General features: G+C 36.7%; 1 protein-coding gene across 7 annotated transcripts in view; it reads right to left on the reverse strand.

The window, feature by feature from the left end:
- The window catches only part of EPHA7 (EPH receptor A7), a 161,173-nt gene that overhangs the window by 15,142 nt on the left and 121,213 nt on the right, over nucleotides 1–24,818 (reverse strand). For 2 of the 7 annotated variants that reach the window (XM_065056527.1, XM_065056529.1), the window contains exons 7-16: nucleotides 22,999–23,167; nucleotides 18,892–19,000; nucleotides 18,148–18,203; nucleotides 14,109–14,234; nucleotides 9,847–10,032; nucleotides 9,228–9,289; nucleotides 8,073–8,282; nucleotides 6,877–7,026; nucleotides 2,173–2,366; nucleotides 895–1,050 (exon numbers count right to left, since the gene is read on the reverse strand). In XM_065056527.1, the coding sequence (XP_064912599.1) occupies nucleotides 895–1,050; nucleotides 2,173–2,366; nucleotides 6,877–7,026; nucleotides 8,073–8,282; nucleotides 9,228–9,289; nucleotides 9,847–10,032; nucleotides 14,109–14,234; nucleotides 18,148–18,203; nucleotides 18,892–19,000; nucleotides 22,999–23,167 (1,418 nt within the window). The remainder of the gene's footprint in view (nucleotides 1–894; nucleotides 1,051–2,172; nucleotides 2,367–6,876; nucleotides 7,027–8,072; nucleotides 8,283–9,227; nucleotides 9,290–9,846; nucleotides 10,033–14,108; nucleotides 14,235–18,147; nucleotides 18,204–18,891; nucleotides 19,001–22,998; nucleotides 23,168–24,818) is intronic. The other 5 variants (XM_065056528.1, XM_065056530.1, XM_065056531.1 and 2 more) reach the window with 3 other exon arrangements.

The following is a 24,818-nucleotide window of genomic DNA, read 5'->3' on the forward strand; positions in this document are numbered from 1 at the left end:
TCTTTAAGGACACCCGAAGAGACACTTCTCTTGTAAAATACTTCGGATGGTTTTCAGGACAAAGTTACCTAAATACAAGATTTTGGGGACCACCTGCTTCCTAAAGAGATGCCTAGAGAAAACCTTTGCATATTGACCCACATCCATCATGCAAATGAAGAAGAGCAGCTGTTTCAATTCCACTGCTACTAATGTTACTGATCTAGCAGAAGCTTGTGGGCTCTGACGACAGTTCCCAAGCTATAGGGTGAGTCTCCTAGTGATACCAACTAGACAAGAGTAGGGTTGCAAACTTGAGAATATGGTTTAGAAACTTGTTTAGAAAAACACTGCTCTCCATAAGAGGAATAACATGTGTTTGGCAACCACCAGGACAAGAATGTTGTTTGCAAGGTGCCAAGAAGACCCATTTAAGATGGCAGCTCTAATACAGGCCACACTTGCCTTCAGAAAATTGTTTTGCTTCCGTAGAGTTTTATCCTAATGCAAAGTCATTTCTTGCAGGACAAAGACAGCCCCCAGCCAACTGGAAGAACATTCTACATCTTCTAGTACATGTCTGGAGAAGGTACCAATTAAGTAGTGAAGGCAAAGTGGTTATTTTCCTATACATACATATTTTGAAATGGGCCACATTCTCCCTCAAATTCTAGCCCCTTGGTTTTCTTTCAGTTGGTCTCAAAAGCAGGGAAAAAAGTGATGCCACACACAGGTAGCAGGGTATTTGCCCTTTCATGGGATGCTCCAGTGCAACACCATCAGCTGCTAAATTGGCTTGGCTTATCCCCAAGTACCATGTTTGTACTCAGGGTAAAGTTTTGGAGGTGAACATACTGTATTATTTTACCTAGAAATTCCCTAGATGCAAGTTAAACATGCCCAGTACTAACTTACTCAATAGTCATCCTGGCAACTGATTCAAGAGAGTTGTAGCCTGCTGCTGTGAAATTATCCTTATATCTTTCCATCTTAATAGCTTGTAACCATTCGCCTACGGAGCAGAAAGTGGTAAAATCGGGAGTGTTCTGGTCCAGAAGAGGGCTAATTGGTCTATGGAGAAGGAAAAAGGAAAGTAAGTTGTTTCCAAAGAGAGTAAACATCAGGGAGTATTTAGCAAGGTGAGAGTCATATAAGTTCGGGATATTAAAAATGTCAAGAGTAGAAAGTAATAGGCCTTTATACACAGTTTAGATTATTCCGTGAATAGCTGTTGACTACTCTGTAACTCACAATATGTAATTCCTAAGCTTGCTCACGTAAAAGATGAAAGGTCAGAGTGAGCAAAATCAGCCTAATGGACTATTGTTACCAACAGAAAATCAACCTTATTACCTAGCATGACAGAAGCTGCAACTAAATTTGCTGGGTAAAATAAAGATGCTATTCTTTCAAGCATCTTAGAAAATGTAGCAGCAGCTATTGCCATTATTCAATTGGATGGGACAAAACAGAGACAAGGAAAGAGCAGAGACACGAAGTAAGTTGCTTAAGGTCACACAGCAAATTAGTCAGTAGAAGAACTGAGAGCAGAACACAGGCCAGTTGATTTCCTAGTGTAGTGATCTAGCTAGCAGATTAAAAGATTACCACAATTAAATAATCCACCCGAAATTTACGAAGAAGCCATTAAAAGCTACACCATGAAATACAATGAGATGCAATCACTGAAAGGAGTTAAAGCCAGAAAATGAAAGGCAAAAATCTACAGTGTAGCTTATCAAAGCACATTGGCCAAACATGAGTATTGCTAATTACTATTTCTATTGTACTAGTTCTTAGGGCAAAGGATGCACCATATAAAACTACAACAGATGATGATCCTTGCCCTCCAGACTTCACAATTTTAAGAAACAAGGAAAACAAAGACTGCTAGTGGTGAGAGTGTGGAAAGAGTGACGAGCAGGCAGTAGTTCATTGAGAAATATGTTAGTTCCATGATATTTACTTTCTTCATTCTGGTTATTTTTTTAAGAAAGTCCTTTTGGGCTTTGTTCAGGATGGTAAAAAAGAAGGCCAAATGAGGGAAGGTAAAAACAGGGAACAGAAGGAAGAAGGAACTGAGAGACACATGGAGTAAGTGTGAACTGGAACCAGCTACCAAGCAGAACATCCAGAACATTCAGCACCAGGCACGTGCACCATCAAAAGAAAGCACACTAAAGATTTTCTTACCTGCTACAGGTTCCCATTGGGGTTTTCAAGCTGTTTGGGTTTCTTATCATTTTGTCCAGAATACCAACTATCTGCTCAAACTTTGGCCTTTCACCGCGTTCCTTCTGCCAACAATCCAGCATCAGCTGGTGCAGTCCTGCTGGGCAATCCATGGGTGCTGGCAAACGATAGCCTTCTTCGATTGCTTTTATAACCTAGTAGCCAACATAGTTAATCATTTTTCATCAAGGAATATTTAAGTAATATATATTGCTACCCAGTTCAAGAAATAAAAGAAAAAAAAATCAATAAATAAAATTTGCCATCAGTGTTGCAAAAATATGAATCTGTTGTTTTGACACTAGCCTTCATGTTTTCAAATAATTTTCCAACTGTATCTTTGGGCTTATTAAGCATATTGCTCTATATGTGCAGAATAAAGCTATATTACCTAGTCAAGTGAGCAGTGGGGAACAACAATTAAATTCACCAAGAGAGCAACAGATAGATTGATAAATGGAGTTATTTCAGAAAGCATTATTACTTGCCCCAAGGCTTTTATGAAAGAGTGTGTGGTAGAAGCATCTGACTTGTAAATAGATAGAGATCTGCGTGTGCACATATGAAATACAAACCCCCTGAAGATATTATAAAAGGATCCAAGAAAAATGTTTACTGGACAGAAATTGTTAGGGAAAAAAGTTGTGTTCTATGTCTAGCCATATTATATTAATGATAAAGTAGCAGAAATGTGTCATGTGAGAGATGAAGACCTGGCTGAATGGTATTTTAATATATCACCTAAACAGAAAGATAGATTTAATAAGAGATGCTGCCAGATAATGATATGATTGAAGGAGAGCATAAATGTCTGAACGAAGAATTACACTCACCCATTGATTTCCTTAGACAAGTCCATTTGCATTTAAGTAAAAAATAAAAATGGGTAAAATAAAATCAGAGGAAACTGCTGTAAACCTTGAGGGCAGGATAAGAAAGCACATCATGAAGCAAGGCAGATAAAAAGTCTTGTGAAAAAGGACTAAAACACTGTTCATGGGGGATTTCAAGTCTATTGACATTGACTGACATAGCAATATTAGAATTGCTAAGGAAGGGTGCTTGCTCCTGAAGGGTAATTCATAGGACTGTCTTCTCCCTTGGTTTCTATAGATAGCAAGATTAGAAGCTGTTCTGGAGGTAGCCCTAGGAAGTAGGTCTGCTATGATAAATTATGTTGGTGAATATCCAGAGTTTAGTGAAAATAATAACCTCAGATGGGAAATATTCCATAGGTTGTATGAGAAAATGAAAAAGCAGTGGACTGCAAAGTAGACAGAACTGCAAAGAATACAAAATAATCTTAAAAAAGCTGGCTGAGATCCATGATTGTATCAAAACCTTTTGCAGAAAATCAGTTTTGTGAAAAGAGGAGGTATAGCCCAGCGGTAGTGCACTTACTGCACGTTTGTGTCAGAGAATGTCCTTCTGACCCCAGGAAAGTTGCCTCATCTCCCTGAGCCTCAGCTTTCTATCTGAACATTTAGAATGACAGTACTGTCCTGCAACTCAAAAATGACTGAGAAATATTCAATTCCTGCAGTAACATCTGTGCCTTGAAGAATGAGTGAGTGAAGTTATCTGTCAGAAAGAGCAGGGAAAGAGTATTTCTGCAGAAGAGCAGGCGAATTGGAAGAAGTAGTATATAGGAAAGAAAACATTAAAAGTAAAATTTGGATCTTTTAGAGCTGTGTTAAAAGGAAATGTAAAAGAACAGTTCCTTATGCTCAGAAGCAGCAGTGCAACAAAACTGAAAAGCTACAGTGTGTATAGGACAACAGGTGTGTTATGAAAAGTAATGCAGAATTTTTTTGCTTTCTAAAAGGCAAAAGGTATTAAAACCTTTGTGTATACTATATATGATATACTACAAACAAAGCGGTTGCTTAACAGGTCAGGACACAGAGACAACCGATGAGGAATGATAAAGTAGGTAACAGCAACAGTAACACAACCACAAAAATATCTAAGAGCCTTAGAACTGGCAAACCATCTAGATAAGACTACAGCCAAGAGTGCAAGGGACAGTGAAAACGTGAACGAAAGGAACATGAATGGGAATTTTCCAAGTTCACTGTGATCTGCAGCGAAACCTGAAGAGAGGTGGGAATCAAGATGATTACATTATTTTTAAAAAAGGTTTTGAGGATACTGAACAATCAGTGTCTTTGATGTGTATCCTGAGCAAGAAGGATGAAACTGGGAAATATAAAATAATAAGTTAGCTAGAGATGGACAGAATTGCTAGGAATATCCAAAACATTGAAAAAACATTCTAAAATATTGATAAGTTTCTTTTTTTAAAAAAAAAAAAGTTTATACAAAACTCAGGTGCTTTGAGGGTATTACAAGTGTTGACTCTGTGAAGAAAAGTGGGGGTGGGGTTCCAAAAATCAGTACTCACAGATAATGAAATAGATGCAGATTTTTATATTTTTTTAAAATACGCAAAGCGACACCAAACCAAAACAACACAGCTGGACCTCCTACTAATAGAATGGATTTATATTATTTACACTTCCAACAATTCTTTTTTTCAGATTCTGCTTTTGTTGCAAAAAGAGAAAAAGGGAATACTGTTAAAAGTCAAGTATGTTTTTATCTTAATCAGGCTGTCTGAGGATGTGAAGTAGAATAGAAGAGGGCCGGGTCTGTTCACTGTATATACTGGTTGCCAACAAAGAAGCATTTAATACAGGTAACTGGATAATGTAGCATTATCACTCTGCTTCTGGGTACATAATAATAATACAGATTAATAATCATAATAATGGTAATAAATCCAGGAGTACAGAAATTAAAAAAATATGCAAGCCTAAGTTCTTGGCCTTTTCTGAAGAACAAATCTGCACTAGGGTCAGTAACCGAATGACAGCAAGAACTAGCAACCACCAGCATCTAACAGAGGAAGAGGGTAAAGTGCAGTGGGTTTAGGGCTACTGTTACCAGAAAGGATTAAGCTGAGGGGAGCCCACTGATCAGAGAAGTTGGGTGGACTCTGTGTATCACCTGTGCTCAGCCCGATGTGCCTCTGTGGCTAGCTGTAGCACCCTGACTCTAGTCACTGCTAAAAGGAGGACTTTTGCTTAAAAAGAGATTGCAACAGTAATTTGTATCATCCATCAATCTAAAACAATGTCTTAAAGGAAGCAGAATTAAATAAATGCCATCTAAAGATCCAAAGTCAGGGAGACATATTTTATTTGAGATCTGGTTTATGACTGCACCAACATCCACTTTTAGACAAATTATATACTTAAGAGATATAAACTGCTTGATTGCTTTTGCAAAATCAGAAAAAAATTAGCATTTTTTATTACAGTTAAATACTCCCATTGGTAACTGTGAAAGAGAATAAATAACTAATCATAAGATAATTCAAAATTTTTTCATCATAGTTTTACTCATGGGATTGGTAGGATGTGTATATATTTTGGGAGGTATGTTTCAGGACACGCTTGAAGATCACAGCATACAAGAATATCTGAAATTATTTTACCGAGATGCATCTTTTAACTATGTGCTATTGAAGATTATTATGTAAGATGCTAAAAAGAGATAAAACTGCCAGAAATGGTAATTATCTGTTCTATGAAAAAGGTTCAGTCATGCGCTTTACTTGCATGGGAATACTTTTCAAAATCCAACAAGAAGCATGAAGATACCAAAATTTCTCCCCTATTTGAAAGTTTTTCTTTATTGTTCCCTGAAAGCTAGGTAAGGTTTGCCTTTGAGGCATCTTATATTCCTGTCAGACTTCTTTTATGTTTGAATCTAGTACAGAAGGAAGGTGTCAAAAGAAATGAAACTCTACTTGGTGTCTAGGGAATGTAAATATTTCTCTTTCTCTGCCCCAAGGACTTGTTTGCCTGTATTTTGACAGTCCATGAAATCTTTGACACTGAGACCTGTCAAATATTAACAACTTTGCACTGTGCCAAACTGACTCATCATTTACACTTTTATTTTTTTTTTTTTTTTAAGTTTGATGTCGATCATTCAATCAAAAAATAAAATAATAACAAAAAACACTCAAGACCCTGACCTGAAGAACTTTAAATGAGACTCTTTCTGACATCTTTCTCACCTGTATGGCTTTTTCCTATGTAATTTCTATATTAATAGATACTCTTGTCAGAAATCAAGATTAACACCCATCTGTTCTATTACCACTGACCTGTTGGTCTGGGTCATATTTTATGCAAACAAGGCTATTGTTAAATCAGCATAATTAACTTGAAAAAGCCAAAGTAGGTCATTAACTGCCACTCACATTTTTAACAATTTTTATCAGCTGATTAATCATTGTTCTGAGGTCAGAAACCTCAGAATTATTTTTGTTGGAAAAAATAATTTCTTCTATGCTTAAGTATAATAAAGTGAAGAGCATATATTACTATTTTTGATATTCCAATGTTACTTGATACTCAGGAAAGAAATCTACAACATCCACACGGTAAAAGAAATATTTAGAGATTTAGGTAAAAAGTGAAAACTCTGTATCTTTTTAATTTTGTAAGAACACTACAGTATTTTGATAAATCTTATTTCTAAACCAACATTTTATGCATGTATAGTGAAACACATATGTACGTGTTTACAGTATGTAAGTTTTGTTTTTTCTAACACACACACATGCTCACAAACAGTCAAAGTATAACCTACATCTTGATTTGACATGTCCCAGTAAGGTCGTTCTCCATAAGACATTACTTCCCACATAACTATTCCATAACTCCACACATCACTGGCTGAAGTAAATTTGCGGTACTGGATGGCTTCTGGAGCTGTCCATCTCACTGGAATTTTTCCACCCTAAGAAATATAAAGAAAAGAATAAAGTTTTATTGTTTGCTTGTTTGTTTTATCCACAAAATTTCCATATCATCTTCTGTAGAGTGCGTTTGCAATTATTTCCATCAACATCAGAAGCAGCAACTATGATATCTACTATAGTTGACTTCCTGCAGAATTTTCAAAGCAGTCTAAGGAAGTTCAGGCAGAAACAGAAACTTAAACACCTGTCTAGGCTAAGTTGGATGCATTTCTCTGGAAATGCTTATCTCTCCATTGATTTTAAACGGCTGGTTACATGTCTGATTTACCTAGTCATTTAAGTCCTGGCTGGCTGAAGCTAGGAAGGGTAGTGTCATCCTGTTCATATAAATCCAGTTGACTTTGAGATCTTGGTCTGACATATTTAAAACAAGGTCCTACTTTAGACCCCAGTGGCAGGAGTGACAGCCACGAACACTGGTGCGGTTTCCTGGATCCCTGCGCCTGTTGGAGCAGATTCCAGGGGCCCCTCCTTCCCTCAGCATGAGAAAATAGGTACAGCAAAGCCCCACGGGTGGGAAAGTAGAGCTGGCTAAACAAAAGAATAAAGAGCATAGTGTGCCCAGTGAATGCTTATTTAAGAAAAGCGTCCCACCCAAAAGCAAGGGAAAATACAGGAGTTGAGCTTTGTCACAGCCTAGCCTCAAGCTAGTCAACCTTTTGTGCGATAAAATCTAGTCTGAAAAACAGTAATAGCCTACAAATATTTTAATTGACTCATAGTAAATGAGATGATTAAAATTTTTATGGGTAAAACTTCCATATTTGTTCAAACAGAAAATCATGAGGAAGGGAATAATTAAGATACTGTGTAAAGTTTTTAGAACTTTACCAAGTAAAGTTAATGCTCTTACAAAATTATCAGTCCCTAATTCAAGCCAGATTTCTAAAGAGATTCTTTTCCATTTGACTAGCTAATATTTCTCAAGCAATTTATCTATTTCTCTTATCTATACTGTCTCTAAGATATGCTGCTTCTTAATAACCACAACTCAAAACTACTAAAACCCATCGATTTATCTTACGGTAGTAGTGTAGACAGCCTCTGGATCATCTTCTATAACTCTGGAAAGGCCAAAGTCTGATACTTTACAAACAAGGTTGCTGTTGACAAGAATATTGCGTGCTGCAAGATCCCTGTGTACATATCCCATATCGGCCAAATATCTCATTCCAGCAGCAATTCCTCTCAACATCCCCACTAGCTGAATGACTGTAAATTGCCCATCATGTTTCTGGAGGGAAGAAAGGAGCAGCAATTCTTGTTAGTATGACTGAGAGGAAAAATAAGAATTAGTTTCACAACTTCAGCTTTCTACTTATTTACTACTTCTGTGGCAATTCATCCAGGGGCAAAGAAACTCATTTCAAGCCCAAGTTTTATGAGATAAAGCAGTACATCCAGTTAAGAAACATGAGTAGTTAATGTACTAGAAGTAACAAAACTTGTTAATCACTATACATTTCTGGCTAAGTCCTGACAAGCCTCTTCTAAGAGAGATTACCTGATGCACAGGTCTTTATAGTTTGCCTCTATGCTCTTCATCTCTCAGCATAATGATTTGTATCAAGAGAATAAGGACTATCTCCTTTTAGAGATACAACAATATAACAAACATAATCTTTTTGTTCTCTATAGGGTGTTTATATATCATCTCACACTGTCTTGTACATCTGGTAAGGAGTTTAGAACACACACTCAAAAAATACTAAATTATTGTGAAGTTGCATTGCTTTTTCCTTTGTTCTTCTCTTATACACAACCATAGTTCATTTAGTGATCCTTGTATACTGATTTCTACCATGCTGACACAATAAAACTCTTCACACAAGAGGCAGAAGATTGGGCCTTAGGTATCAGTAGTTTTAACTTCAGGTGGTGGCAACAATAAAACCCATCATGTCTATGCCACATTAAATCACCTAGATTCCTAGAATGTTCCCATGTGGTCCTGTCTGATCCTCTCATTTCTGATCTGGTTTTGCTGAAATAACGTAGTGAACTCATAGTAGTTGTCAAGCTTCATTTCAGCCTGAAAAGCATTTTAACTATATGAATATCATGCATGTATACCTATATAGGCACATATCTAAACCCACATTTTTAAAGGTGACAACATATAATATAACATACATATCACTTAAAATATGTTTATGTATGTTTTCATTTTGGTACTCACCCTAAGAAATGCATCTAAGGCCCCATTCTCCATGTATTCTATTACAATCATGACTGGTTTGCCTGAAAGAAAAGACATATTTTGTTTGAGAAACTGTAACGCAAATGGAGTGCCTTTTTTTGATAAAACACATGGTACTCCTTTGAAGGACTGAATCAATGAGACAACGAACATTTCTGAGGCCTCCAGCACTGTTACTGAGCTCTAATAAGTTCTTAAATGTCTGTGTGGAATGTGGTCATGATTCACAAAATTAAACCATACAAATCAAAATGTCAGTGTGTTCTCCTAACTCCTGCTGTGTGAACAGGACTCTGGAATAATGACACTTCAGATAATATAAAAGGACATAAGAAACCTTACCTCTCTGCATGGTCTTTGAGGCTAAATGAAACTAGAAAAATTATATATTTCAAAGTACTTCATCTTTTAATCATGCATGCATCATAATTTTTTTCCTCAGGTTGTACCATAAAGTAAGTATTGTTTTAGTTAGTTACGCATCAGGAGAAAATCCATTACGAGTGTGCAGCTTAATTTGAATCTTTGACCATGAATAACCTAAAGTAATTTCTGCCATTATGTTGTTATTTGACTGACAGTTGGAGCCACTGCTTACCTCTGGTAACAACCCCTTCTAAGTGAACAACATTGGGGTGGTCAAACTGTCCCATGATGCTAGCTTCACACAGGAAATCTCTCCTTTGCTTTTCAGTGTAGCCAACTTTCAGAGTTTTTATGGCTACTGCAACGTCTCTCTTGCCAGGAAGCTTTAGACGCCCACTGCACACTTCACCAAACTCTCCTAAAATGAAATAAATCAATGCTGAATTACTCCAACTAGAATATCAATATTTCTCTTAGGCCTTGATTCAACTAGCCGCCTAAGTATGTGTTTAAATTTAGCATGTGACTGTTCATATTTGAAATGGATTACTTAAAAACACAAAGACAGGCATGTGCTTTAAATGAATTGCTGACTGAATACCTTACAGAGTAAACACTTCATGTTAAGTCAATCTACAAGACTCGTATTTGAATATTTCATAAGACTTGTTAGTAATTTGTCACATTTTTTCATAAATAGGAAATAAATATGAAGTAGTTTTCATAAGAAAATACTATTACAGAAATAGTAATACCATTTCTAAGTGAAAATGTAATTCTGCTCTACATGGTTTCCTTGCCATCTTTAGATCCGATGGGCTTTTTTCTTTCAAAAGGCATCTCTCTCAGAGCTACTTTTAATTTAACATCATTATGGTGTTAAATGAAGCACTACATTATTACCTTCAAGTAGGATAATTTACTTTGCAGATTATGAAATGAAAGGTGTGACTTATAATAATTTTGTTACATTAAACAAACACAAGCATACACTAGAAGTTTGTAAAAGGCTTCTAAACTAACAGACAACTGGAACTTGAAGAAGTAAGTGAAAAAAATTGCCAAACAGCCAACAACAATACCAGAAAAAAAAAAAGCCCCAACAACCGCATGGAAGCACGTGAGATGTGGAGATAAATACCACTACTATTGAGACTGTGAAAGATTTAGGGATTGTCCCATGCCTCACAGCCATGTCACCAGAAAGGAAAATAAAGACCTCCCATTCTGTGGCCAGGAAGAAAAATGTCTTGAAATATATAGGAGAAAACGTTAGTAACATATACTGAATGAAGGGGAACATCTCTCTAAAAAGCAAAAGATTCATCGCAAAAATATTTGATAATCTGGTACTTTTTAGATTTATCTGCAGTATGGGAGATGAAGATCCAAGTCCCTCTTCCAAATCAAATCAAGTCAGAAATTTATCTCCCACATATCTATGGAGTGCCTTAACATTAAGCTATTGAGTATACACAAGTATGCAGACACACCTATATCCAAGACATGTTATAGGGCGAGTGCTGAAAAAAATGATTTGTATGAGGAAAGACTAACATAAAGACTTTGACTAAAGAACTCCTTTGGACATAGGCTGAGGTCCTCAGAAACCTGGTGGCATCAGGACTTAAGTGCTCATACACACTGTCAAGGCATCTGGCTGGCAGTGGAGAGAGAGGTATGCCTGGAAACAGGGCTGAATGCCTGAATGTTTGAAGTGTCCTAGTGGATGAGTTCTGTTTAGGACACTGCCACCGTTCCACTACTACTGTTCTCTTGTTACCCCCAAAAGCAGAGCCTTGGCTTCACCATTCTCCAGACCAGACAGAAGTGCAGAACTTTGGCCAAACCTTAATATTTCCTACCAACTTGTTCAGGCAAATCTCCACTCAGCATGGCTGATTTTATGAATCTCACAGGAGATGACTGCATGCAGAATTGAATTCCTCTCTGTTTTATACTAGTTGAATTAAGGTTAGCTCAGATCGACTCCATATACCTCTGCTAACACTGTGCTGTACCGGAACTAATTGGCTAGATAGAGTACAACTGTTCCTGCCTGCACAGGTGAGGCATTAGCCTCAACCCTCCTTGGGTACTGGTGGTGTTGTGTGAATTTCCATCTCATAGCTATGAATACCATGAGGCACAGCTGTGACGTACATAACAACTAGCTGCTCATGCCCTTAGTTTGGTGCCTTGACCTCCCACTTGTACTTCATTAGCATTATGGATGACTGTTAATGAATTCACCACTCACCTGGCTCACAGCTCCTAGCCACAAGAACTTACTAAAGGATAATAATGTTCTCTAGTAGTACCTTCCAAAACTGTTTTTTGTTCCATGTTGAAAACAAAACGTGTGTGTGTGTGTATGTGATACTTCAGATCCAGGTAATTAGGATACTTGGCACAGGAGATGCTAAGGCTTAGCACCTTTACAGCTCTCTGTGATCTGTTTTTGATCGATTTCCAAAAGCAGATCACTCACACTCAGACAAACCAGAAACCTGAACTTGGATGTTACGCATTTCAGGCCAGGATGCTAGCCATTGCACTACTTTTATTCTGAAGAAAATAGTATATTCAGCTGAAATGATGCCCAAAAAGGATCCACAAAATATGACAACAGGAGAGGGAATACAGGACAGTCACACAGCCACTAGCTCAGCACGTCAACAAGAAAGAGACTGAAACAAAGGATGTGTGGTATGAACAAGGACCCAACATAGTGGACACCATATTCTGTGTCTGACAGGTGGCCACAGCAGGGTAGTAATGAAAATGTTGGCAAGGAAAGCACATATCCCTCATGCAAATTGAGCACAAGCATACTTGCAGCCTGTTTGTCTGATAGTTGACGTGGCCAGGATTGCTGATGTGTATTGAGACTGCTAAGTGGCTTTTCTGGTGCTGTCACTAGTACAAATTCTATATTCTTCTTTGATGTGTGAGTTCAGCTGCTTCTTTGGGTCTTTAACATTCTGTTGTTCCTGGACTGCATTTCATTTCACTCCTGTCTGGTATCTACATCAACAGGTTAAAGCCGTAGCTAAACCCCATCCACAATATGCTATTCACCATAGCACTTCTAATTAACTTTCTTCAGTATGACTAATGACACGTTAGTTTTTTACTATCACTCGTACTCAAGAATAAATTCATCTGCAGTCAACAAAATTAACATTCTGGAATTACTCTGTCACAACAGTGAAAATACATTTTAAACTGTATACTCTTTGCAACTGAAGCGTTTTCAACGTTTTGCTCAGAAGGCATAAGCAAAGTCCAACTGAATATATCTTTGTGCTCTGAGCTGTTGCTATGCTGATAGTTTTTTAACTCAAAGCAAAAGATAAAGCTCAGTAATTTTTCTATGCTAATCTTGATTTTAAATATTGTATATTATGTATTTATTACAAGAGACGCTGCCATTCTAGCATCACAAAAGTTATTAGTTAGCAAGGGCTGGATTCTTATGGTCTTACTCATCTGAAGTAATAATTTGCTCAGCAGTGTTGTTAATTTCAACAGTACTACTCCTTGATTAAGACATGATTCAACATGAGTGAGGTTACATTAAGGAGGCATTGTAAATTCTAAGTGTAAAGATTTTAATACAGGTAAACCAACTTGTTTTAGATATATTTCTTCTCTTTTTAAATAATGCCACAGTATGTAATTTACAGTGCATACCAAACTGCAGGGTGATTTAAAAAGTATTCTACTAATACTTTCATAAAACAACAGGAAAGCAAAAGAACATTTCCTCCAGGAATCCAAAGTATTTGATATTTTTCTTACTCATGGAAACTTAATTTTACTACATGGACTAGTGCAATAAAAATGTCACATATCTTATTAATGCAAACAAATGAAACTGACTTTTTAGAGCATGAACACCATGTCTTAAGTAGGTGGTAGACAGTTCAAGAGGAAGAAAAGCAATGTAATGTTGGTGCAATTACAATCAGTCATGAGAAGTTAAACAATAACTTTTTGTATTTCCTAAAATATCACAAAGAAAAATGGTAGAACAAAAAACAGCCTTAGGGAAGATTTTCCTAGTCTCTATTTAAGATTTTGTGCTGCAGCCAGTTTTCCTTACGTACAGAAACAAAAATTCAGAGGTCAAAAAGCCCTCTTGCAAAAGGAAAGCAAGTAGAATTTGCACTCATGCCTAATGCCTTTAATATGTAGCAAAACTCCCCCCCCCCAATTACATTTTTAACAGTAGATACAGAATTAGAAACCCACAAGATTTCAATGTCAAGCAAGGCTCTTCATTTACTTATTTATTTGGGTTTTGTAGGGTTTTTTTCCCTCTGTCTTTACATTTTAGAGGCGAGTAAAGCTTCATTGCTCTTAACCACTCTGGCAAATGCAAAAAGTTCTTCTATACTTGAGGTATAATTATTTGCCTGTCATTATGATGTATGAGTTTCGATCCTGGCTAAATGGAACAGTTGAATCAGGAAGCCACGGCAGCCTTACCTGCACCAATCACGCGCTCAATTTTAATACAAGAGGCATCTAGCTCCTTGGCGAATTGATGGACAGCTCTATTTGGGTCCTCATAGGTTTCAGGGTCGATGTAGGTTTTGGTGCCTGGAAATTTAACTGTAATGATGTAAGAAAGCATGACTGTGATGAAGCAAAGGCACTTATTGTGCAGTCAGCCCAGGAATTTCATTATGCAGAGTGCTTCTTGGAAGAGTGAACCTGCTTCCACGCTGCCTGAGTCAGAGCCGCTCTGAGAGGCAACTTTAGTTTTAGGCGTCATCTGCAAGCATGCTGACAGAACTACACAATCCCATCTCTAAAAATTACTAACATTAACATCTGCATCTCCAACTTGAAGTGAAAGAAGTAATAAATGTTAAATAGTGCTCAATGGAATAAAATGCAAGGGTTGAGTGGAAGCAAAAACAAAGCAGGGGAAGGGGTATAAGAGCAGCAGGTGAGGTGAAACTTTCTTTTCTGTTTAAGGACAGCATATCTTCTTTTCCCAGGTTGTGTAAACAGGGTTTCTTTATGTTATCTCTGTCTTCTAGGGGGATTTGAAAGTCTCCTCCATCTACTTCAATTTGCTTAAACTACTGAATATAGTATTATTTAAATGCTGTGGCAATAGTCAGGCTGAACTATTCACAGCACTCAGAATTTATATCCTTAGCTATGTTTCTTGCACTAAAATATGAACATAAGAAACACTTGTAGTCAACTTGTAAAGGCATATGAAGGCAAAGTGGGCTCTGCAGCAGAATTATTCCCTCTCTCAAGCACCTAAGTGAATAATATGGTGCAATTAGTTTTTTGCTCCCTCTTTCTCCAGTATAGCATTTAGTGCAACTCAGGCAGCACAGAGCTCTGGCCGGTATGTAGTTTTTTCCCTTAGTTAGCTGCTGATTCAGGAAAATTATTTTTTCCTCTTCTGGTGAAAGTAGAAACTTCTGTTGAAAGTAGAAACTTCTGGTGAAAGAAGAGGAATGCTGGAAATCTATTAATCAAGCATTTTTTATGAAATAAATTCAGCTCACAGGGATTACAGTTCTGAGCTTTAATTAAATCAGTGAATCAAAACTCATTATGAAAATACAAGAATGTTCCTCCATTAATTGATATACTGATACACAAGAACAGGATCAAAAGTCAATACAAAACATATGGTAACTTTGTAATCTTTTAATTGAACATAAAATATTTTAAATTTTAACATCTATTGAAAAATACTGTACCAATCATGTGTATTTATGTTTCAGACGGTATTAGTGACCAAAAAATACCCTAAGCCCTCAAAAGAAGGAAAAAGCTAGAGAAAATGTTTGAGTTATATAACAAATTTATATCCAGAAAAATTATTTGAAATGTTGCCCAGATGTTATTATCTACCACATTATGTATTTAAATAATGTTTTTCCAGTTGTACTTATAGTGCTACAAATTTTTAAAATTATGAATATTTATTTCTTAAAACCAAAAATGACTAGAGAAAATGAGAAGAAAGTAATAGGTTAACCTCATATGATAGTGCTTTCAGGCAGGGAGATGGAGGAGTCATCCTCTTGTGTTTGTGATAAGGGGCCTGGATTGGAGGTAACCTTGTGAATCTCAAAAAGGTCTCTGATGGTTCTTTATTCAAGCTGTCATAAAACATTTTGTCAGACCAAGGCTATCCTGGCATACCAATGTGAAATAATGCTGGCTTGGATTTGAAGACATTGTTAGAAGAAAATGGTAGGAGGAAACCAAATATAAATCTGAATTGCTTGACTAAACTCCTGCATTGTACTTGTATCTTCAAGTGTATAACTTAAGGTCACAGAGAGTTGAAGAGAACAGAAACAAAATATTTGACACTCTATTAAACACAGTACTTTAAAACCTGCTTTTAAAAATGGTTACTTGTAAGTTTTTGTGTTAATTAAGCACTTGTTATAAGTCACATTTTTGAAAATTCAATCTGATACCACCACACAGAAGAGGGTTGTCTAGATGTTATGAAGCAAAAGGACACCAAATTGGTATTCACAGCTTTGTGACCAAGTTCGTGTCCACAGCACTGGGTTCTATCTCATTCTGTACGTGGTTATCAAATAAAATTAAACACTAAACTTTCAATCAGCAGATGATGAAAAAATAGCTTGGCAAAAAGTGTCTTCTATTTGGTGCTATGAGTTTAAAAGACTGTGTATGCTAGCTCTTCTGACTGATTTGCTGGATAACCAGATTTCTTGAAAGCCAAATGATCAAAATGAAAACTTATAAAATCTCGCAATTTCTGGATCAACAATGAATCATTATGTAGCAACTTTCATATTAATCTGTTTACACTTTCACTGAAACAAAAAATGCCACCGATAATGGAGATGAAAGGAATTATTTAACTACTATATTGCTTTTGTTTATATACTGACATACAAGAATACATATCTGATCTTTTTCTTCAAGGACATAATGGGGATTTTAAAAGTGAAAGCAGCTCTTCTGAAGACATGAAAAGCTTACAATGCATCTAAGAGAGGTAAATTTCATATCCATCACTCCCAGAATAGAAACATTTAAGTAATATCAGACTTTTAATGAATTCTTTAGAATCAACTGCACTGCAAAGTGCATGATAAATAATTCTTATCCCATTCTTATCTCCCACCTTTCTTGCAGAGATTATGAATTGATTGACTAAAGCTGCAATGATGTCACTACTTAGTTTGCTACTCACTGCATTTCAAATAAATGATTTAGGTAGCAACACATCCAAACTCAGGGAGAATGAAGAAATTCCCACTGATCTGATTTTTTCAGGGCAGAAAGGTGAGACAGAAACCTTGATTTTGATTGGAGCCTTGGATAGAACTACTCATTTAAAGAGACATGCATTGAGAAGATGCGATAAATTTGTGACTAGTGGGTACTTCATTCTCCACGTGATGTTACATTCTCATGATTTTAACATATGTAAAATTAGATAAAACATATTGCTTTCATTAAAAAATCTGATGGATTTAAGCTACATTTGCAATTATTGGTAGACAACAAAGGCTATATACATCACACCATGACTGAATGTCAAGTTCTGCTGATAGGAGGTATGGGAGAAGACTGGAAACCCAGGCATTGTTCTGTGTCAGAACTTGGAGTTTAATTCTGTTATGTGATTTTGGATGCTAAAAATAATTTTGGAATTTAGTTTTACCATACTTCCTGAACTAATGACTGATTCTAAAAGAAATGAAAATATTTTTAATTTCTCAAGTCAAAATGATATTACAAGTGAAATGAAAAAGGGCTAAAATAAAGTTTCTTAAAAGGTATTTTGATAAAAAATAAACTATTCTTGCATGAGCCTTCCTCTCCCCTTAAATTTTTAGTTGTCATTAACCAAAGAAAGATGCATTTTATTTAATTTTTCCAGGGTTCTGGCATAAGTTCGGGTGGTAGCTGTGATTTTAAGAAGAGGCTTTAGGTGCTATTCTTCACTAAGCGAATGATTCTAGAACAGAGAACAGTAATAAAGTAGCTCACCTTTCTTTTCACATTAAATATTCTATTTTTAAGGGCTTCATGTTTTGTAAATATTGATGCCACAGTATTCACAGTAGCAGAAAACAGCTGCTGAGCAGAACAGCTTCATTGTTAAGGTGATGCAGAGACCCATACTTTTTTAATCTGAAGTTTGCCTGAGGTAAAGATCATACAGTCACTTAGCCAAAGGTCTCGCAAATACTACACCTTAGAGGGATCATTAGGATGGTGTGAAACATGTATTTAAAGCAACCAAGAAAAAAAAAAAAAGGCAAAATGAAAACAACAATATATCATACACATGTATAGAAATAAAACTGTCTGTGTGAGCAACGTTGACTTTAATCTGCATTCTTTTGGTTTAGGTCACATTTTCACAGTGTCTAACTTCCCACTTGTTATTTACACAGCATTTTTGAATTTCTTATGGCTTTCTCTTTTATTAAGTGTTGTTTTAGTATTGCAGTTGGTAATTTTTGAGAGGGGGGGGAAAAAGCAAAACACTTACAATGAAAGTAAAGTTCTTCATCCCCTTCTTGATCAGCTTTGCTATAGCCACAATGCCTGAAAAGAAAAATGTCAGTTTTACTCATAAATAATGATTTGCTTCCTCACATTTAAAGTCCTGACAACATCAGCTTTGCGGGCTGAGATTTTTAGGCACTGAGCACCTAACTCCCGTAAGCCCTTTGAAAGTTTCAGCTATAATTCTCTTGACAGCAGAGTTTTAAATAAATCATGAACAGTTCTAATCAAAAAGCTTTTCTACCAAATACCAGTTGGGACAGGTCCTAAAGAGAAAATTCTAGTTCTGGTGAAAAGCTTCTATGGATAAAACAGAGGATTAAAGAACTTGAAAGTAGAACACTGTTTTACATGATGGTATTCTTAAACTTACTGCTGTGCTTCTTTTTCTTGAATGTAAAGTCATTTAAAGGCTGATCAGATAAAATGTCAGACTTCTACACGTAGGAAAACTGAACAGAAAAAGAAACTTTTAGGAGTACAGGTAAAGAACCTACTAGGGGTTCCTTTTACAGCACATTTACATAGGACAAAAAGAATATCTTGATTTAAGTATGTCTTGCCAAAGAGTACAAACTATAATTGATAAAGGGATTTAAATGAAAATGGTCCTTACTAAAAACTACTTCTGTTTGAGTTCTGCAAATTACCATCGCAGATTAGCCTATGTCTCAAGAAATCACAAGAGTGCAGTCAGATGTGCTTGTGCCTATACAAGGTGCAATACCTTCTCCCAATGATGAATCCAAACACCATGAAGACCAGAATGATGGTTCCTGCCACAGCAACCACAGCTATGATAATAACAGGATTCTGTTCACTGGAAACAGCTGTGGCTACAAACAGAGCACAGAGTAGAGATTAGTCTAAAATTATTCCCTAAAAAGGAACTGCAAAAAATCAAGTAAACGTTCATGAATTGCAGACTGTTAGTTTACCTTTCAGTTGCCTGAAACTATTAAATTGATAATGTTAGCCTGAAAAGGGGCCTCTGTTGGAAAGTCATCCAAATGTGGGATGAGTTAATGATCGTCTACAGGGAGTAAAAAGGAGCTATGTTGGAATTGATTTGGTCAAAGTGGCACAGCCATTAACCAAAAGCCAGCACCAGCCACTTCCACTCCCTCCTACAGCTGTGCTGCCTTCTGTTTTGCTCAGTGGTTGACTCCTTCTGAAAGGAAAGACCTGGATGTCTCTGTAAAGGGGGGGAGTAGGAGAACAATCCCTGAAGAGTTCTTCTTCTAGCCTGCTGCCCAAAACTGGTTGATGTGACTTTGAGGGTATCCAAAGAACCAGTGTCTTAACTATAAGAATAATGTTTGAGATGACACACTATCAATTAACACATATTTCCTAGTTAGCATATTTCTATCTCTTACTGCCATTAATCATTATAAATTGCTATTATTACTTATTCATTTCTGTTAGGAACAAAAAGGTGCTTCCACATATACAAAATTGAATTCTCCATGCTTCAGAGAATTTACATGCTAAAATATCCACACATTATTGCTCTTTATATTCAGATATGCCAATGCTATTAATATATACGAACGTTTTAATGTCACATCAATGTAAACTGAGGATGTAAATAGCCTCAGAAACCTCCAGGTTTGTTAAATATTAATACATTGGTGCCCAACATCTAATGAAGGTGGCCATATATTCAGTCACATTAAATAAGTGCAGCTCTGCTGAGTGTTATGGAGCTTTGCTGGTTTGTAACAGAGAGGATATAGCCCAAGAAACTGAGAATACAGGAGGAGACATCAGGCAGGGATCCTGAGCAAGGGACTGTGAAAGTGTGAGTCATTTGGAAACAGCAGAGAGACAAGAAAGGGGGGAAAAAAAGCAAACCCAACTGACAGCTGATTAACTAAATTGTGGACGGTTAACTCTGGCAGAGTTAACTGAAAGGAATGTCTACATGAGGATTTTATGAATTCCACAGAACCAGATTCCTGTTACAGGCTTAAGAGGTTCCCATAGAAACAAACAAACCAATCTTTTATTTGATCTGTCCTGGGAGAAATGAGCCAATCAACATGATGTATTTGACACTGACCTGTACCAGCTGCTTCCACCCCTCAAAAAAACAAATTCCTTGTTATTCCACACAGATACAGAATAATACTAATTGAGGGGAAATTTCCTTTCCCTGCCCAGTTTCAATTCCTAAAGAAACTTTGTAATTTTTTAATGTTCTAGCTAATGCAGATAAGGAAGATCTCATTTTTCATATTGATCTTTAACTGAAAAGAACAAATGCTTATTTTTGAGTAACTAAAGAAAAAATCCTTATATTTTAGTAGCTGTAACTTTCTGAGATACCCAGATCAGTAGGATGCTCCTGCAGGCCTGCACATATCCCACTTGTGGGACTTTTAGGAAATCAGTGGCCACTATTTCGTGCAAGAGTGTAGGGGCATACGTAACACAACTCAGTTCCTGTAACATCACCAGGCCATCGAAGCAGACATTCCCAAACATGGGAAAGTAAAATTTATGTACTATACAGCATTTCCTAAAACAGTTCCTTTCTCTCTTTGAACTTCAGTGCAAACCTCACTTGGAAGTCAAGAAGAGGCAGCATCTTGTCACAACAGCCAAGGTGCAAAGCTGTATCCATATAAGACAGCCAGCAAAAATACCGACCCCAGCCTGTCACCTAATCTAGCAGCTGAGCTAAGTGCATAGAGGTTGATGTGTGTGAGTGGGTTGCTCTGCATAACTGCCTCACAGATTTTAGGTCCTGGCACATTCTGGAAGCAGGCCGAGGATGTTATCTGAGCTCTGGAAAAAGTTGGAGGCACGGTACACTGGACAACTGGTAATATAGGTGGGATTCAACATATGATGTATTTTTACATCTTCCTTGATGAGAATTATATTCTACAATGTCCTCTCAAGATAATGGAAAATACATCACTTTTAAAATGTTCTTTAATGACAGTACAGAACCTTTTATATGGCACGTCAAAACACAAAGCTGGCCTGTGACAAGAGAAAAATCTGCTGTGTGTACTGGCCAAGTATCTCCCTAGTTTATATGCAGTTTTTCATCACCTGAGTCAGAAAAAGGGTACATGGGCATGGTCAGCGATGCATTCATTCTAGAATTTCCTAATCTTCCATATGTTGGTCAAACTCCAGTCAAGACTTTACCTCTGAAATTATCTTTGCTAACCTCAGTAGCTACAACTGTGCTTACATTTGGTATATACAAATTACCTACATAATTAAGGAAATGTTGTGGAAACATTTTGGTCTGCTAATTTTAAACCATTATGGACAATAAATTAGATAATTAGCAGAAACCTATGACAGATTATGACAGACTTTTAGTTTGTTTTCCAGCAATCTACTCAAAATAAGAAATGACTTCTGGCTGTACCTCATGTTCTCATTCTGTAAAATGGGAATTCTGCTACTGACTCTAAAGCAGAACTCTGTGGATGGAAAGCATGCTATCAGACACAGAGCTAATAATATTAGTAATAACAGTTTATTGCTGCTATTATGATAATTACTATTTCAATTATGTCTATTAGATATGTGGTCTTTTTCATTACCAATAGTTTACATATTCTGCGTGGAACCAAGCTGGAATCAAGACCCAACTACTGTGTTTTAAGAAAACCTACAAACTGTTCATGCAGCACCTGGCTGCAATTAATCGGATGCAACAGTGTGCATCCACACCTTAGATACTCTGGAAAAGTGTAAAGAGCAAGGTTGGCATCCCTACCCTTTCAACCTGCTGGCTAAGTATTCTCAGCTCCATATCTGGCTGATCTGCTGTGTGACAGGTCGACATGAAGCAAATGACCCTAAAAAAGCATAATCAAATGCTGTCTGCGACAGAGTGGTGAAGCTGCAAGTGACACAGGCCGTTCTCAAGAGTGGGCTTATGGCTGCCAGGTCTCAGTGATTGAAGAGTTTCTTTCTGAAGACCCAAAATGCGGAAGATTTTCTCTAATCACGAATGCTCACATCTACATTAGTGAGGAAAACAGGTATCAGTGTCATTTTTAGACAAATAAAGGAACAAAATTGGTTTCAGCATTAAGGAAAGAGCATGCTCTCCTGAAGTGTTATCCCTCTGCTGAGATGTCACAGCCACATTCTCTGGTGCACTGTACTCAGAGAGTTTGTACTTCAGCTTCATACTTTTTTTCTTTACATAGTTTACACATTATTATATGAGAAATCTAGTATCTTTGAGACTTCTGTTTCTTTATTAAATCAAGTTGAAACTAGCCAATGAACTCAAAAGACACTGAGGATGAACATACAGCTTAAACAAGACACACACATAAACAAAACTATGAAGAGTCTACTCCAGCAAGGGATTGGACTAGATGAACTTTTGAGGTCCCTTCCAATCCATAACATTCTGTGATTATGTGTGTGAAATCAAACAGGGAAAAAATGACCTGGAGATGCCTCTGTGGGCTGAAATCTCCTCTCCCCTGCTCTACCCAGTTACAGAAGAATCTAATAGAGTTATTCAGGTCACCATACACACTTCTTTTGTGGAGGGAAAGAGGTGTTTATTTGAATTAAAAAATATTTTCTTGATGTTACTAGGACATCAGAGGAGAAGAACCTGATATGTTACAAATCCTTTCCAGCTAGTTAGGAGAGTATAATCTGTAGTTCTGTGGTAAAACTATTAATTGAAGTTTATTCTTCAAAATATAGCAAGAGCAATCCACCTTCCTGAAGAACTCAATTCTTTCTAGTTTTAATATTACCTATGACTCTTTCCTGTCTTGCTTTACTTACTACTTCTATTGAAAGTGTTAAACTTTCAATAAATCTAATTGTTTACCTGTGGCTTCTTCAAGTGTGGCAACATCCAGTCTGGGGCTGTAATTTCCATAACCAGCAGCAGTAAAAGCACGAATCTGGAAAACATACACTGTTCCTGGCTTTAGGTTATTAATAGAAGCTGAAGTGGACTTGGTTTTCACTGTTGAATAGGTCCTTTCTCTTTGATCCTGCAAACAATAAGACAAAAGATTAAATGACATTTACAGGCCAGATTTTATCATGGTTGCACATCAGCAATTGAGAGCCAGCCTGGGTAGTTTATCTCAATTTGTTGATTTTTTTTTTTTTTTCCCAACATAAGAAATAAAACATACTCTGTGGAGTATTACAAAACACTGTCAATGAAATGAAGAGCTCTAAGTGCAACATAAAATTCAAATGGGATGCTCATGTTGTTACTCATAAAACATCCAGATATAAAATGTTTCTTTGGCTCTGGTTACATTTTGAGAAATTTTGATGAGTAAATAGTTTCACCTCAGATTTCCAGGGGAAACTATGGGGTCTAAACAGTTCAAGGACAGGAAAATCTGTATTTTTCATGGTCATAACACCTTGCCTTGTTACCTTCCAATACCTTTAAAATGAACAGTAATGTCAATGTATAAATGGCTGGATTTTGCACAAAATTCTGATATACTTAAGTCAGTTTTCATTTAGGTTTGTTTTTTTGTGTGTGTGTTTTTTTGTTTTGGTTTGGTTTGGTTTTGTTTGTTTGTTTGTTTGTTTGTTTTTCTCTGGCTTTTAGTCTTTTTTTCAGGTTTTAACTCTATGGAATCAAGGAGAACCCAGGAAAAGAAGCTCAGTATGACACCATCCGAAACTGGAGAAGTAAGAATACAAAATCTATGAGCAGTAACTCACTTTCAAATACTAGAAAAACTGTATCACAGATCATTACAGTATTCAAAATGCTCTACTTATTCATCACATTTACTGATCCAGATTATCTTTCAGCATAGATATGTGCAGCCCTGTTGATTTTTGGTGGCAGATGCAACCCTGATTTGAAGGGCAGAAGAGATGAATTAACCAACCATCTGAATGCAACGCATGACCAGAGAAGCATGAGCCGAACGAGGCAGTGATAATGAGACAGATACAGAAGGAAGGAATAAATCTGTAACTCGTTTCAATAACACTTCAGCACCTAAAAATTATAGAGAACCTTCCCCTTCGCAGACAGTAGAGCAGCAAAGGCTTTTGCTGAAATACAGGGTTAAATACAATACATAAGATTCTTTTCTGAGATTCAGTCATGGCGTCTCCTGGGTCTTGTCCAGTCTGTCATTTCAGTAAGCCTGCTGGCTTGACTAGCAATTTTTCATATCTTCTCCAGGACAGTTTAAATCATCTGTAAGTAAGGACCATGGTGGAAAGTATGTTGGTATGTGAGAAAGAACAAGAATGCTTGAGAGATGAGAAACAAGTGCGTGGAAACCATAAACAGTCATATTTGGGACTGTAAGCCACAGTGGAATTTCAGAGTTTCAGTTTTGATGCATAAATGGGGCTTATTTGAATTTCCAATGGTTCTTGCATTAAAAATAAATAACAAATAAAAAACCCTTGCTAGAAATCTCACAGGACAGGCTTACTAGGGAGATTTCAGGCAGTTTCCATTCCAGTCGTAGCCAGAAGTGAGAGGTGAAAAAAACACTTATCAGAACATTTTGGAACCACAAAAATGTTTGATTTAATTTGGCTCTAAAACAACCTGAAAGTTCAGATTTTTTTTCTTTTAAATTAATGGACCAACACTTAAACTGCCTCTCTCGTTCTGAGCAAGAAGTTTATGCAGCAATTTTCGAGCTGAAT

The sequence above is a fragment of the Columba livia genome, chromosome 3, assembly GCF_036013475.1.
Source record: "Columba livia isolate bColLiv1 breed racing homer chromosome 3, bColLiv1.pat.W.v2, whole genome shotgun sequence".
In the NCBI taxonomy this organism is placed as follows: Eukaryota; Metazoa; Chordata; class Aves; order Columbiformes; family Columbidae; genus Columba; species Columba livia.